Source organism: Setaria viridis, chromosome 4 (assembly GCF_005286985.2).
Source record: "Setaria viridis chromosome 4, Setaria_viridis_v4.0, whole genome shotgun sequence".
NCBI classification, from domain to species: Eukaryota; Viridiplantae; Streptophyta; class Magnoliopsida; order Poales; family Poaceae; genus Setaria; species Setaria viridis.
The window spans coordinates 12740928-12756837 of record NC_048266.2 but is presented as its reverse complement, the minus strand read 5'-3'; the positions used below and the strand labels follow the sequence as shown (position 1 = coordinate 12756837).

At 48.3% G+C, this 15910-nt stretch overlaps 2 protein-coding genes across 2 annotated transcripts; one reads left to right on the top strand and one right to left on the bottom strand.

Annotated features, from left to right (window-relative positions):
- The first annotated feature begins 9234 nt into the window (after positions 1-9234).
- On the top strand, positions 9235-10878 carry LOC117851798 (uncharacterized). Its single transcript, XM_034733698.2, has 2 exons — positions 9235-10107; positions 10205-10878. The coding sequence occupies exons 1-2, from the start codon at positions 9904-9906 to the stop codon at positions 10673-10675; spliced, it is 675 nt and encodes a 224-aa protein (XP_034589589.1). The 5' UTR covers positions 9235-9903; the 3' UTR covers positions 10676-10878.
- A 1146-nt stretch (positions 10879-12024) lies between these two features.
- Positions 12025-14593, bottom strand: LOC117851261 (probable L-type lectin-domain containing receptor kinase S.7). The gene has a single exon (XM_034733046.2). It carries the CDS (start codon positions 14398-14400, stop codon positions 12301-12303), a length of 2100 nt encoding a protein of 699 aa, XP_034588937.1. The 5' UTR covers positions 14401-14593; the 3' UTR covers positions 12025-12300.
- Between the last annotated feature and the right edge of the window lie 1317 nt (positions 14594-15910).

Here is a 15910-nt window from a genome sequence, read left to right as displayed (position 1 = left end):
TTAATCTCACTGTTACGATGACGCGAGCATGGGAGTTGCTAAAAATAGAGATAAACTGTACAAGACTCGAATGGCTTTCAATAGGCTTGCCAGTACTTTTAGTCCAAGTTACTTCGCCAACCTAACAGTATATACCTGTTTTTGTTGTGAAACCCAAGCGGAAGGACCAGCCAATTGTAGACATCATTTCCTAATTGATACCTGCTGAGAACAGAGGCTGCCCATGCTACATCATATGTGTATACTATCACACTATATTACTAAACATGATTTTATAGAAGTGTGACATATTATATCCTTTTATGCTATTTATCGAGAATTAAAGGAGTAACAACTATAGTCTCACCATTCTGATCATATGAGCAAGACATAAACTTGCAAAGGTCATAGAGGCTTAAATGTAAATGAAAGTAAGTTTTATAGTGTAAGGAAGAAAATTACTGTACAATAGAGGATTGTAGGTTTATTCAACGATATGTCAAACGGCTTTTATGCAAAAACTGGTGTGGATGGGTTTCCACACGTGAAGCTTGGTTTCTTTCCATTTGCGTGCAGGCCTGGTTTTGTACGGCGTTTGGCGTGTCATTGCCGGTTTTCTTCGGGTTTTACACGCGGAGTATTGGTTTTGCACGGTTTTCTAGGCTTGAATCGATGGTCGCTCGTTAGCAGGGCTCCTCCCGATCAAATTCTGACATACTGTGGGAATCCTTTTTAAACCACTGCCAAGACCAATCACGCCCCCCACGTGCGCTCCACGCCTTTCCATTCTCCCCACAAATCACACAAAAAATACAATAAAATTATACACATAAAAAGTTTATATGAACAAATGTCTATGAAAAATTAGAAAACAAAGTCAAAAGTTTGAAGCAAAACATTTTGGAATATAGTTTAGAACAAAAATTTGAAAAATAGAGAAATAAAACATTGAAGAAAAAGTTTGGAACAAAAATTTAGAGAAAAATTAGGAACCAAACACTCTGGATCCAACAACCCCAAAATTTCAATTGAGAACACAACTCAGAAACAAAAGAGAGAGAACAAAATTTCAAAAATGGAAAGAGAAATCCTAGCAAAAAAAGAAAAAAAGGATAACAAAAATTGGATGCACAAATTTTGAAATAAAGTATTGGATTCAAAATTTTGAAATACATGTGAGTCCATGATATAACTAAATTGGATGGATCTTCCATCCATTTATTGGCTAAGAAAGATTAGATGAAGATGTGGACAATAGATCGACATGAAGATCATGAGCTGCCCCGTAATGAAACCTTTTTCATTACATCAATGGCTGTGTTCCTTAGGCTTCAACTTCTCTTGGTAAACAAAATTTCAAAAAAAAATGGAAACAAAATTTTGAAAACAAAATCTAGATAAAAATAAAATTTCCACACAAAAAATCCACACCCTAGCACATGGGTCATGCCACATGGTGCTCGCCGTGCTTGCCTCCTTTGCTGCCGTAGGGATTTGGCTTCCCTACACATGGATTCGTCTTCCCTAAGCTCGAGCCTTCTCCCTTCGGGGAGGCCCAAAAAGTTGGCAAGGCGCGTGGGCTGGGAAGGGGCCCAACTACTTCTTTGGCAAGGAGAGAAAGCTGGGAAGACCAAGCCACCTCCTTCGGTGGTATGGTGAGGTCCAAGCCACCTACCAATGCAAAGGCTAAGGCATGAGGAGATGGGCCTGCATCCCAACAGCAAGGCATGCTAGGGCAGGCAAGGATCATGTCCCATCGGCAAGGCACAGGACAGTGTCTACTCCCGAGGTCGTCAGCAGGCAGAGAGAGGGATATATATATATATATATATATATATATATATATATATATATATATAGAGAGAGAGAGAGAGAGAGAGAGAGAATAGGGGGCCACGGAAAAATGGAAAGGGAGTGAGAGAGTATAAGTACGTAGATGTGTGGGACCTATCACGCAAATTACTGATTAGAAGTTTTAAATCTCATGGTTGACATTAGTATTAGCTTTGTGGCATTTGCAGCCCTACTACTACAAAGAATTTTTGTTTGCTCCCAAGAAATAGGCATGTTACTGGTTTACTGGATACCAAGTATGTATTGTACAAAGTAACAAGTACTCCGACTATGAAAATTGTGACCATCTTTGTGGGGACCGCCCCTCGGACGTCCACACTTAAGCAATACAGTGTCATGCCCTGGATCAGTATCCGGCACCAACGTATATTGGAATGATTATCAAAGTAAGAAGAAGAGAAAATAGAAGGAATTATGTCGGTGTCATCTTCACCTTTAGGGAATAATCAAGCAGCAATCAATGCGCAGCAGAAAGAAGAAAGATGGCTTCCTAGAAGACCTAGCAAAACAAGCAAGATTGAGTACTTTTGCCAGAAGTACTCAGCAAGTATCTTAACATTGAAAAGTTAATGACATGTAAGGTAAATCAAGGAAAGCTAGGTTCATATGCAGAAAGTTGTTTGTATGCAAAGTGTAGCATCATTTGGGCTTTAAAAGGGGTTGTTGTTATTATAATAATGTTGTTTTGGCCATGGAGGGGGAAACTAAGCCTCCCCTACCAGTTCCCATATTTTAAAGGCAGCAATCGTCAGGATCCTGCTTATCACGGGCATTTGCCCCTGTATCAAAGAGGTGTGACTAATCAAAGAGAGCTTTGACCATATGAGTTCATGACCGAGAACCTCGGCTATTCAAATAGATTTGTCTAACTCTGCAGAGCCTGTACACTTTACCCATATCATTGGGTAGCCCATACCAAGGCCTTTGGTGGTACTACCCTACGAGACCTATGCCTACCGGCGTCCATCTCTGGACGACATCCTCTAGCTCCATCCATGGATGACACTGGGTCCTAAGTAGGGATCATTCCATGTCCACTTAGGGACACTATCCTGGTAAAGAAAGATGCATCATACGTGGCATACAATGCCACCAGGCCCTACGGACCTCAACCAACGACCCGTGCTGGCTGGACCTGGGACTCTGCGAAGGTCCTACTCCAGTCCATCCGTTGCCCACCGTGCCCCCTTGGGATAGTTTACTAGATTTTGTAGTAGGGTGTGAATCAAGTACTCACATAAATAGGCACTCCCGAAGGCTATACCTTTTTGGCTCGTATGGTTGCACATATACACTGGAAAGACTTTCTCAATGAGCCGGTCCTTACATGATTGAGGTAACACTGGATAGGGTCCCCTCGCGAGGTTGCGCAACTTACCTCGCGTCCTCCTTAGTTGGTTCCTAGTCAAGGTTTATAGTTCATTTCCTTTACCACAACCTACACCTAAAGGCAATGGAAAATATATGAGATCTATTAGGCCTTGGATACTAGGCCTATTCCTAGGGTTTTAAACAAGGAGGAGGAAAGAGAGTTTACTTTAAGGAATATGCCTAACCTTATATTTAAAGGGGTTTATGAAATATGCAATACCACGTTATTATCTTGGTTAATTTTAGTATTGCAAAATATAGCATGATCAAGGGGTTGGTGTTAAGACTTGCCTTGCATGTCTAGAAGCGAAACCAAATCCTTATATGGATGACTATCTCCAAGGTGAATATTGATACTCCTGGGGAGAACATAAGTTAATAGATAAATAGAAGAAGTAAACATACAATCAATCACCAATCAAAGTAATCCAAAGCTTATTGGAAAGAATTTAAGGAAGGTTGTAAAGGGGGTTGGGATGGATTTTCCTAAGTTTCCGGTGATCTCTTGTATTTCATGTTTTTCTAGGTGTAGGTTCATGGGTTAGGGAATGGTTTAGTGATCCACCCTTGGTTATGGGGCTTGGGCATGTGCTGTGAGCTTCAAAAGTTTCTAGGAAAGGTTTGGAGGTTTGGCATGATTTCTAGTATAAGGACAATAGAATTTCTATAGGTTCATTAAATGGCTCCTTAGTTTTGGGGGTTTAGGACATGAGTTTGGGAAGGCAACTCATGAAAATGCTTTATAATATATATTAGCATTTTTGGGAATTTATTGGACATTTCTAGGGCTATGAGAGGCAAACGGAGGAATTTAGGGTACACTAACGGAGGCTTCCTATTGGCTGAAAATAGATTTATTTGGTTTAGGATCTTAATGATATGCAAAAGGAGATTGGTTGGTTCGGCTTAAAAATCTATCTAACATTTTAAGGAATTTTGGTGGAATTTTTGGAGACGAGAATTGGATAGAATAACATTTCATGTGCATTTGTCCAGGTGGATCTAGCATTTTTGGTGAGGTTGAGGGACTAATAAGCGGAGTTCAGTCAGCGTGGTCAGCGGGGCATGCATGGGAAGCGACTGTGCTGTGGATCGGTGCATGGGCTCGTGGACCAGGCGTGGAGTGGGTGCGTGGTCCAGTGGACCGGGTGGCACGGAGGACAGGGGAGGCCGACGGGGCAGTGGCATGGCGTGTGTGTGTGGCTGGCGCGTGGGGCCAATGCTAGCATGGCCGCCATGCGGGTGCCATGGGGAAGCGTAGCCCAAGATGGGCATTGGGCGTGGCGGTGGAGTAGGGGAGCTCGTCGGAGTTCTCGCTGCCAGCCGCTTCAGCGCGGTGCTCAGGATGAGAAGCGGCTCTACGTTCTTGGGGTATCACGATGGGTCGATTGGGGTAGGTCTTAGGGTAGGTCGGGGTTTGCGGCGGCCGACGTTACTTCCCAGAGTAGCGGCGGCGGTACGGCCGAAAAGGGAGCTAGCTTTGGGAAGGGCTTAAGGTCGAGCTAGGGGCACGAGCGTGATCAGGATGAGGTGTCGGACGTGTAGGTGTGCTTGGAAGGCCGGCGGATGGCCAGAATAACGCTGGCAACTGGTCGGAGTTGGGCGGCATGGCGGCTAAAGGAGGAGAGAGAGGCTAGTTGGGGGATGAAGCTCGGGAGAGGGTGCGGGCAGCGTAACAGGGCTACTTGGGTGGTTCCTGCGAGCAACACGGTGACTGGAGCTGGGCGGCAGCTGCGGGGGTTGAGCGGCGGTGATGGGTCAGCGTGCAGCGGCTAGCAAAGCGGTGCTGTGGCGCGGGAAAGGAGGCTACGAGCTCACGGCTACCTCGGCTTCGACCTAGCCTGGACCTTGAGGAAAGGACTCGGTGGCGAGTGGAGGAGGTGTGCTCGGTTCCTAAAACTGGCGAGAGAGGAGAGGTGGTGCGGGGGTAAGGAGGAGCTGGAGGGTGCTATTTATAGCCTCTGGAAGGGCTCGTGGATGAGCTCGGGCCGGTGGATAAGGCCGGAGGCAAGCGGATGAACTTGCCGACCATTAATGGCGGGCGGATGTGCAGTGCGCCGGTGCGGTGCTCTGGTGCGGGCGCAGAGACAAGGGGGTGGGGGTTCTGGCATGGGGTGAGGGGTCAGGGTGACGTGGTGTGACGGGGCGGCTCCAGTGCGCTGCTCGGAGCAGTGAATAGCGGACAGGGGAGGAGGATCAAGACAGCGACCATCACGGCCATGTCGTGACGTCGCACATGCAGGTGCGGCCAGCCGGGGTTGTGAGGGAGGGGAGATGACTTCTGATAAGGAGCGTGGGCGAGGCATGGCCGTAACAGTCCGGCGCGCTCATCACGGAATGCTAAGGTGGCTGGAGGGAGGATATCAGCGTGCGGCCGCTGTCGGCAGCGAGGGAGGATGAACGAGCGGTGCGAGATGGAGAAAGGGGAGTGGGGGCGGAAGACGATGGCGTTAGGCGGGCCGGGCTTAGCTGGGCCGGCTTACGACCGTGGTGTTCGCAGGCCTGGCAGCCTGTTAGGCCGTGCAGAGGAGGGTGGAGTAGGCCAGGTTAGCTGGGCCGAGAGAAGGAAAGGGAGGTTGCGGCCTGTTAGGGAATAGTAGGGTTTAGTATTTATTTAGGAAGGTTTTTGATATAGTTTAAATTCAAATTTGAACTTAGTTCATATTTGAAGATACCTATAAGCTTTGGATCTTTTCCTAAACTCTACAGCACACAAATGCACAACCATGTGATGTTTATGCATAATGCGAACATGTATTGAAATAATTTTAATTATTAGGGAGAAAAGAAGAAAATTTAAACAAGTTCTCATTTTTAAATGTTTTAAATTTTGGGATGTTACAATCTTGTGGTCATCCCTCGATCGGCAATACTTGATCGTTAATTACCTAAAATTGTAGAGCAGGTGTACATCTATCATTAAGAGTATATTAGATACTCATATTCCTTTTGTTGTATTTTTTTTCAAACACACGGTACAGATGCAGATGCTCATATACACACAGGAATGTATGTTATAACTCTTTTGTTTCCCTTATTAAAGACAAAATATGAAATCAAAATCCTAGAGGCATTACCAAGTATGAATAAAATTTGTTCCGACGCGAATATATATCCTGACCCGACATTACCAAGTATGTTGCTCGTTATAACATTTGGATTGCGAATGCACTAATTTATCAAGTTACTGTAGTAAATTGAACATTTTACAAGTTGTTGGATCAATCTGCAAGATATTATACTAGATTGAGCATTTTACAAGTTGTTGGACCAATGTGCTCTATTCCTATTTGATACCTGTTGATGAATGATGATAAATTAAGGCCGTTTGCCCTTCTATTCTGCTCTGATTAAGTGTGATCTATCCCTACGTTGATTGATTTATTTGAGGAGACTTGAGGCTTCTGGGTTCAGTTAGCTAGCAACCAGATCCAGATGCCAATGCAATTATCGAACTCTGTGTTCATGTATTGTTCCTTTTTTGTATTTACACCCACTCAACCGAAAAATTACCCACAACAAAGGGATTTCTTTCTAGTAGGGATGCAAGTCTACTAGAAATGGAAGCAATGTTAGGAACATTCAAATAATGTTTGTTGCAATATCTCAAATAATGCTTATTTAAAACAATTGATATTACACACAGTAAAGTAAAAAGAAATATTTTTTAGTACCCAAATAAGGGATTTCATAGTATTTTGCACTGCTAACATTCTGTATCTAACGAAACATTTTCGCATCTTTATTGCATTGCTAACTTGCTGCGTGCTCGACGGTACCTTAATCTATATCTAATATTAACTAATGAGATAAATTTAGCTACAGCATGCATGGCATCAAGAGAATCTTGTAGATTAATAATCTCAGAAAGAATCCGAAGTCCAAGCGAAGGTGATGAACCAATTATGATAATTGATAAGATAACATTTTCCAGCGTCAAAATAAGGACGTTTCAGTGAAGAGGTTCACTCACACTTTGAGTAACATTAAAGAAATGAGATTGAGCATTTGGATGATCGCTAACCTGGAGCTTCTATATACCACCCTTTTTTCTTGTCTCTTTAGCGGGAGATAGTGGCCTTCCCTTACGACGATCCCATAACTCTGTTTTGCCCTATCATAGGTCTTCCCGGAATTGGTTTGAGTATTGTCCTTGCTTAACAAAACAACCACCTAGTTAGTTAGATGTGTTCCAATTTCATTAGGCCGGCCGAAAAATAAGAATCACACAATTGCAAGGAAGATTATACAGTATTATTTTCTCCATTTGCTCCTCTCCATGTTCGGCAATCCCTCAATTTATTCTAATATTATGTGATTTGGCAACACAGCATGCATGGCATCAATGATCTAGTAGTTGAATCTCAGAGAGAATCCAAACGAAGGTGATGAAGCAATCACCGTACTATAATGTTTGCGAAGCATGCCACCAATTTGATCATCTTCCAGCGTTAAAATTAGAAACTTTCAATAAAGGATTTCACTCACACCATGAAAAGTGATTGAACCTCTTGCCTCAACATTCTTTTTGCTGCGATCCCTGGTGGCCTTGCAGGGACGGACCCACAGGGTATGCCGGGTGGGCCACGCCATACACCGGGCCGGCCCAGCTAGGCAGCTATACGCCGGGGTCGCTGCTGGACTCGTTCCTGGAGAGCTTCCGCGTGGGCGAGAACGTTGAGTCTGGTATACGCCTGGACGCGGGACACTTGGTATACGCCGGCCGCCTGGCCCAAAGTTGAGCCTGGTATACGCCCGAGTCCCGACTCCCGACGCCTGGTCATCCGATGTTAGCCGCCACGCCACGACTCCGCCGCCGCACCAGGGCCAGCGCGTCTGCGCGTGGGAGTCTTCTTCTGCAGTTCTGCAGTGACCAGAGGCAGAAGCTCACCCTGGAGCTCCGCCGCCTCCTGTCGCACTTCTCGCACGAGACCATAACCAAGTTCGTCTTCCACAAGGAGAACTTCTGATCGGTTTAAGATTAATCTATCTTTTATTTTTTTTTCTTATTTAAAAAAACTTATATTCTTAAATATTTTTATTTATTTATGTATGAGTATTTTTTTATTTCAGTTCGTGAGTTTATTGAATGGACCATCAATCCATCAACATTCTTAAATTTATATCCTAGTGTTTGCAGAGAAGGGATCAAGATATTCTTAATAGTATCTCCCTCATTAATATGGCAAAGAACAAAATGTAACCGTTGAGGTTTGATGGTTGGGACCACTTTTATGAAAGGGTCACTTCTTTTTCATTAAACGTGATGTTGAAATTCCTGCTATGGATGGTGATTATTTATCGTATGAAAAATGAGCAAGGTATGCCCGTGCCCGAAACCTTTTGCTAGTTCAAAACTCAGGACTTACTTTCAACAAATGATGACCATTTTAGAAAAGAAGTATGTATTGGTGTCATTGATCAAATTAGTCAAGATCTTGATAATCGGTTTGATGAGATTAATATAGAGCTAGTTTCTTGTATGTCTGCCTTCAGTCCTTCCAATTCATTTGCTTCATTTGATGCACAGAAGGTACGTAGATTGGCTGAATTTTATCCTAAGGACTTCTCCAACAATGATTTGCTAAAACTTGAGTTGCAACTTAATAATTATGTTGATGACATGCGACGAGATGATAGCATCAAGGGTCTAAACAACATCGTTGATCTCTCAGTTAAGCTTGTTTAAACACGAAGGCACAAAATGTATGATATGGTTTCCTTCCTTCTCAAATTGATATTGCTTTTACCAATGGCAGCATCGAGTGTCTTGGACGATTGTCTAGTCACATTCATTGAGCGGGATATTTTCTCCCAAGTGAATGAAGATGATATGATCAAGACATTTATGTCATTCAAAAAGCGACGGGTAAACAAAGCAGACAAGTAATATTGTAAGTTTTTTTATGCTATATTTTGAACTATTTGTATTTCATTTGGACTATTTATATTATGATTGGTTATTGTTTCTACCTTAATCTTTGAATTTAAGACTTATCATGTTATTTAGTGCATGTGGTATTCCAAATTAAAATATGATTTTACCAGATTGTTAATAGTTTTATCAAATTGCATAAAAAAATTCGACCTGCCCTGCTATAAAATACTAATCCGGCGCCGCTGTGGCCTTAGTCCGTCAAAATGAGACTAAGTGTGTAGACACCTGGAACATATTCCTACCTTGATCTGGGTGCTAAACAGCTGAAAAGATGCAAAGTCAAAGGAACCTAGTACTTGGCTTTATTCCTACGTTGTAGACACGAATACGTTCACCATAAAACGTACCCAAATTTAGGCAACTTAGGACTTAGAGCAACTTCAAAAGGCTGCTAATCTTACCCCAATATCCTTTTTAGGGAGAAAAAGAGAATAAACGAACTTCAACAGTCCACCCAAACCTTCCCCAATTTGTTAGCGACGCTAAAAAACAGCCTTCCACCGCGTATATTTTAGCGTTGGCGTTCCTCCCCCAATCCTGATTCCCGCACGCCCGCACGTCCCTTCTGATGGGTCCAATACGATGGCGTGACCTGTTTTGAAATATTGGGGGTAATTTATTAGCGATCTGTTGTGGATTGATATGTTTTTGGAGGAAATTTTTTTAGGAGACCCTCAATACCTAATTATGGGGAAGAATTTTTTGATGTACTCTTGGAGTTGCTCTTAGGTAGGTCGTCGCCACGTTGCTAGTCCATCATCATGGCGCCGCCGCTGGAGACGACGGAACGGGCTTCGTCGACGGAGGAGTCGCGGCCCAAGGGCATACTGGAGCGGATGCACAAGTACCTCCTCCTGCTCGCCATCCTAGCCGCCACCGTCACCTACAACGCCGGCCTGGCTCCCCCCGGTGGCGTCTGGGCCGACGATGCCGACGGCCACATCGCCGGTGATCCCATCCTCCAGGTGCAGTATGAACTTTGAATAATGGTCACGCGCTGAACTAGATGTAATGCAACTCTCTTTGCCTCGTCGTCGTTTAATATTAATGCACCGGCGGCAGGCGCACTACGCGGCGCGGTACAACGTGTTCTTCTACTGCAACGCGACGGCGTTCGTGGCGTCGCTGGTGATCATCGTGCTGCTGCTGAGCAGCAGCTTCAGCTTCCACGGGTACCGCGTGCGCGCGCTGCAGGCGGCCATGGTGCTGGACCTGCTGGGACTCATGGGCGCCTTCACCGCGGGGAGCTGCCGGAAGGTGAGCACCTCGGCGTACGTGGTGGCGCTCGTCGGCGCCGTCGTCACCTACCTCGCCGCGCACCTCGTCGTGCACTTCTGGGTCCGGAGCAACCGGTGCCCGTCCGGACGCCGGGAGGTGGTGGAGCTGCTGAACCTGCACCGGCTCTGCCGCTGCTGCTTCTGCGGCGGCTGCGGACGGAGGGAGGACGCCGGCGCCGGCGCGCAAGTCGCTTTCAGAGGGACAAGCGTGCGATTACCATACCAGGTGGTGAAGGATCTCGCGGTATTTGTGTGAATGAGATACTGTGCGTCATGATAATTCACATTTTCTTGATTTTACATGATAGCGCATTCAATTAAACCAAATGTTTATATCGCAAATCTATTTGGAAAACAGAGGTCTACAGATGAAATCAAAATAAAATGAACGCAATTTGTATCCTCGGTAGCCTCATAATAAATCGGAATGACCAAATTCCATCGTTTGCGCCAAAAGAAGTTCGCACAAATCAGAAGTTTCGCTCCGTCAAATTTTGGTTTTGCCACTGCCGTCCAAGAGCTAGGGGTCTCCCTCGCAGACGACTCCTCTGCAAGGGGGTGTTTGGAGCACTCCACTTCACAAAAAATTGCTCTACTCCACCAACTCCGAAAATTTCGCAGCCAAACCCGTCTAGCTCCAGCAACTCCGGCTCCAAGAAAAAGGTGGAGCAGGGGGGTAGATCCACGTTTTTTTGGAGTACCTCAAGAGGTGCTCCAAAAACCCCCTATACAGACCTCCTCGTGGAGTTGGTGGGTATTTACCCACCATTGCCACTCGTTACACAGTACCGGTTCGCGAAACATAAAACTCCCATCGCCCGTTCCACCCGCGCGCCGGCCGCTTGCCCGCCGCCCGCCCCGCCCCGATGCGCCGTGCCGGCCGGCCGCCGCCCGCCGTGCCGCCCGACGCGCTGCCTGCCCGACGCCCGACGCGCCGCCCGTCGCCCGCCCGCCGCGCCGCCCGGGGCGAGCTCCCATGTCCATGTCCATGTCCATGTCCATCTTCTTCTGGTAGGTGCCCGTAAGAGAGAAGAGGAGAGGAGAGAGAGGAAGAAGAGAGGAGAAAACAGAAGAGTATGACATGTGGGTCCGTTAACAAAGGGTAAAATAGACCATTCACAACAATTGTTCACGTTTTTGGAGCTGGAGCACTGCCATCAGCCAAACACGTGCAGGAGCTCCATATTTTTTTGGAGTCGGTGGAGTGGAGCTAGGAAAGTGTGGAGCTGGTAGAGTGGAGCTGGTTTTTCTGAAGTGGAGTGCTCCCAAACAGATTCTTTTCCGCCCTGCAGACTGCAGTTGGCCCAAAGTGCGACTGGCATGTAGCCAACCTCAACTCAGAAACCAGCAGGTCCATCTCTTATCAAGCGTCTCAGGCCTTGCACAAGGGAAACAAAATGAAAGCAGTGGCGTCTGAAGATACCGATCCAAAGCTCAATTAAATGTTCCGTGACTTGTACAGCTGCAGAATTGCAGTTTGCCGGTGTGATTCATCTCTGAATCTGATCCGAGATTGTGCAAATCTGGAGTCAATTTCAACGCTTACTGACTGCAGATACCCAGACACAATCTAGCTAAGACGTCTGAAATATGCAGAAACAACACTTTGGTAGTAGAGGATGGCTCAATTATTGAGTAATTCAACACTCATACAACAGCGGGGGATTATTACCTATATTCCCCTCATAAACACACAACAAATACATATAGGAATCACACCAGTAGTAATTCACTATCAGTACCTCCCACATTGGTAGATGACCTGCAGATGCATAAGCACTTCAAGACCCATGCAGCAGACAGGAATGGGGATTATTACCTATATTCCCCTTATGAAACACAACAAACCAACAAATCTGTAGTAGTATCAACTGCTTTGTGTCAGCGTTCAATGTCGCCTCCCTCGGACTTTGGGGATGTCGGGTTGGCGATCGAATAGCCACCCCGGACGTCGTCGCCGCAGGAGAAGGCGATCTCCTGCAGCTTCATGGACGCGCTGGAGCTGAACACCAGCAGCGGCTTCTTGCGTGGCACGGGCGCTGGCTCGGCCTCCCGGTTCAGGATCTGCACCACGCGCCGCATCGCGGGCCGCTCCTCGCAGTTCGGGTTCGCGCAGCTCAGCCCCACGAGCAGCAGCCGCAGCATCTCGTCCCGGTCGAAGTCGCCAGCCAGCCGCGCGTCCGCGGCCTCAATGAGCCTGTCCTCACCGTGGAGCCGCCACACCCAGTCCACCAGGTTCACGTTCTTGCCGCCACTATCGTCCTTGTCGATGGGCCGCCTCCCGCAGCACACCTCGAGGACCACGACGCCGTAGCTGAACACGTCGGTCTGCTCAGTAGCCTTGCCGGACTGCAAGTACTCCGGCGCGAGGTAACCCATGGTCCCCGCGGTGAGCGTGGACACGGGGCTCTTGTTGTGGTCCATGAGCCTGGCGAGCCCAAAGTCGCCGAGCCGCGGGCTCAGGTTGCCGTCGAGCAGGATGTTACTGGTCTTGATGTCGCGGTGGATCACCCGCTGCTCGCACTCCTGGTGGAGGTACGACAGCACGGACGCGATGCCGGCGGCGACCGTGTACCGCTGCGGCCACGACAGCGTGCAGGGCTCGCCGTAGAGCGCCCTGTCCAGGCTGCCGTTGGGCATGTACTCGTACACCAGCAGCAGCTCGCCCTTGTCGTCGCACCAGCCCTCGAGCTGGACGAGGTTCTTGTGGCGGAGGCAGGCGATGACGGAGAGCTCGGCGACGAACTCGCTCCGGCTCTGATGCGCCTGCGTAGATCGCTTCACGGCGTAGGTGGTCGTCGTCGTGGCCGCGCCCGGCATGGCGGCCTTGTACACCGTCCCGAACGCGCCCTTGCCAACGACCCTGCTCGTGTGGAACCCTTTGGTGGCGGCGCTCAGCTCCTTGTAGCTGAACTTCCTCGGGCCCTTGAGCAGCTCCGGCGAGAAGGCGCCGTCGTTCCTGGCGGTGAGCTGGATGAGCTTCCTGATGGAGACCCAGGCGAAAAACACGAAGGCGACGGCGAGCGCGACGGGGCCCAGGATGCCGAGCGCGAGCCCGACCCTCTTGTGGTGGGCGGTGGAGGCCGGCACGGCCTGATCCGATGAGTTGCTGGTGGCATTTGACTCGAAGGAGGAAGCGTTGGCCGTGGACGGGAGGTCGAACGTCTGGAAGGTCCACTCCTTGATTGTGTGCTGCTGGGTGCTCCCCTCCGTGGACGCCGAGAAGCCGACGTACATGGCGCCGTTCAGGTACGGTGAGAGGTCGACGGCGACGGAGAGGACGGGGCGCTTGGGCTTGGGGGCCGGGGCGTAGCTGAGGAACACCTCCAGGCGGCGGTCGGCGCTGCGGTAGTCGATCCACGCCGTGGTGAGGTTGCCGCTCCTGAGGTCGATCCCGGACGCGGCGAGGTCGGCCACGGCGACGGACACCGGGGAGCCGAGGTCGAGGCCGACGTGGTTGTCGCTGGTGTCGGCGAACTCCGGGTTGGCCATGGTGTCGAACTCGACGGCGACGATGGCGGCGGCGGACCCGTTCTTGGCGGAGCCGGAGGAATTGAAGAGGCCGAGGTAGCCGCCGGTGGCGCCGAGCGTGGCGCGGCCAGGGGAGACGAAGAAGGCGATGCCGTCGCCACCCGCGGCGCCCGCGTTGGGGTTGTCGATGACGAAGGAGAACCTCGCCGCGAACGACGCGACGGCGGTGGCATCGGTGGCGTTGGGGCCCCGGAACGCGACGGGCTGGGTGCAGAGGACGGAGCCGGCGCTGGAGGACGGCACGCCGGTGTCGCGCGTGAGCCCGACGGAGCCGTTGCGGAGGAAGGAGTCCCCCAGCAGCGTGAGGTCCGCGAAGGATAGCGTCGCGGAGTCGATACTCACGTTCTTCGCCGCCGCCGCCGTCGCCAAGGCAGCTGCGGCGGCGGCGGGCGGCGCCGTCAGCGTTAGCAGCAGGAGGAGCGGCAGTAAGCGGGGGACAGCGGCGGCCATCGGTGGTGGAGGGAAGAGGTGGGGATCCGGGTCATGGGAGGTGATGTGGGGCGCGCGTGCGGTTTAATGCGAGCTGGGTTTGTGAGCACGAGGAGCAGGGGAGGAGCAGAGCATGGTGGGATGCTGGTGGGACTTGGGAGGAGGCAGGGTGGGTCGGAGGGGGGAGGAATCCGTGCGGGCGCGCAGGGCAGGGGAATTTGGGGTGTTTTTTATGGGGTAACGGTCGGATTGGCGCGTTTGAACGCCAACGGTCGGGGAGGGGCAGGGAACAGCTCTGCCGACCGTGGCTTTTTTGGGCTGGACGGATGTGGGTCAGCGAGGCCCAGGTGCCCGCTGGACTGTAATTTTCTTTCTCCAGGCCGCGCAACGGATAGGAGGGGCCCGGAACAAACCCGTGATCGTGAGTCACGCCGCCCCAGTTGAGTGTTTGCTCAGCCCAGATAAGTTTTTTATATTGTACCAGCATAAAAAAGAATCCTTTATTTCAAATATTAAAAAATATTCCATCCATTTCTCAAAATACAGATCATTTATTTCAAATATTAAAAAATATTCCATCCATTTCTCAAAATACAGATCATTTTAGCTTTTTTATACATTGTTTATACCATGTATCTCGATATATCGTATATCCGGTAATACTACTAGCTACGCGCGCGACGACGAGTATGCACATTGTAGAAGGCCCACCAGCGGCCCACTGCTGGTCCAGAGGAGCTCCTGCCACCGCCACAGCTCGTCGCGCTGAGGTTAGGCTTCGGAGATTTGCCGCAGCTTGCCGCTCTTTCTCCTTCTGCAACTTAAGTGCTGCCAGTCGCAGGTGTGACCTCGAGTAGCTCCATTATATCTAAATGAATAATAAAAACTACGTATATAGAAAAATCAAAATAATTTATAATCAAAATGATTTATAATTTTAGATAAAAGAAGTATTCACTATATAGAAAAGGATTAAGAAAATATAAATAAAAAACACAGCTTACATTCTTATGGGCTGCTGCCAGCGGTCACTCTTTGTGGTGGGTCGTTCAATTATCTCTCTACGAAATATGCAGGGGCTTGCGTGTGTGGTGGGCAGGGCAGTTGACCCTCTCGTCCCACTAGCCCAGAGGAGTTCAGTACAATGAATAAAAAAATGTATCCCATGCAAACACTAGCTTGTAGAGAAAATTATCCTATTTGATACTAGGAAAATAGATGTTTTGTTTTCTTGTCATTGATAATTAAAACTTTCTTACTTAACATTGAGTTGCAGTTTTGTTTCTTATTTGACACTTCCATTCATTTGGTCACTTAACTCACATGAATAGTAATCCATGGATTCTCCCCTCCCCCCTTTCTTACAAATGACTTTCAAATCACCTCCAAAAATCATGAAACTTTTTGTAGTGATATAAGACATGGAGATAAACCTATTTTGCTTAAAAATGAATATGTAGCACATAAAAGCTTAAAACTAAAATTCACCAAAAATAGGCTAATTTTGAAGATTTCCAACTTTTTAGGGAAC

What these genes read in the sequence shown, in the direction of transcription:
- LOC117851798 (XM_034733698.2), top strand. Translation starts at nt 9,904, where the DNA reads ATGGCGCCGCCGCTGGAGACGACGGAACGGGCTTCGTCGACGGAGGAG. An exon ending in CCGGTGATCCCATCCTCCAG is followed by an intron (nt 10,108 to 10,204) that starts GTGCAGTATGAA and finishes CACCGGCGGCAG; the next exon opens with GCGCACTACGCGGCGCGGTA.
- LOC117851261 (XM_034733046.2), bottom strand. Translation starts at nt 14,400, where the DNA reads ATGGCCGCCGCTGTCCCCCGCTTACTGCCGCTCCTCCTGCTGCTAACG.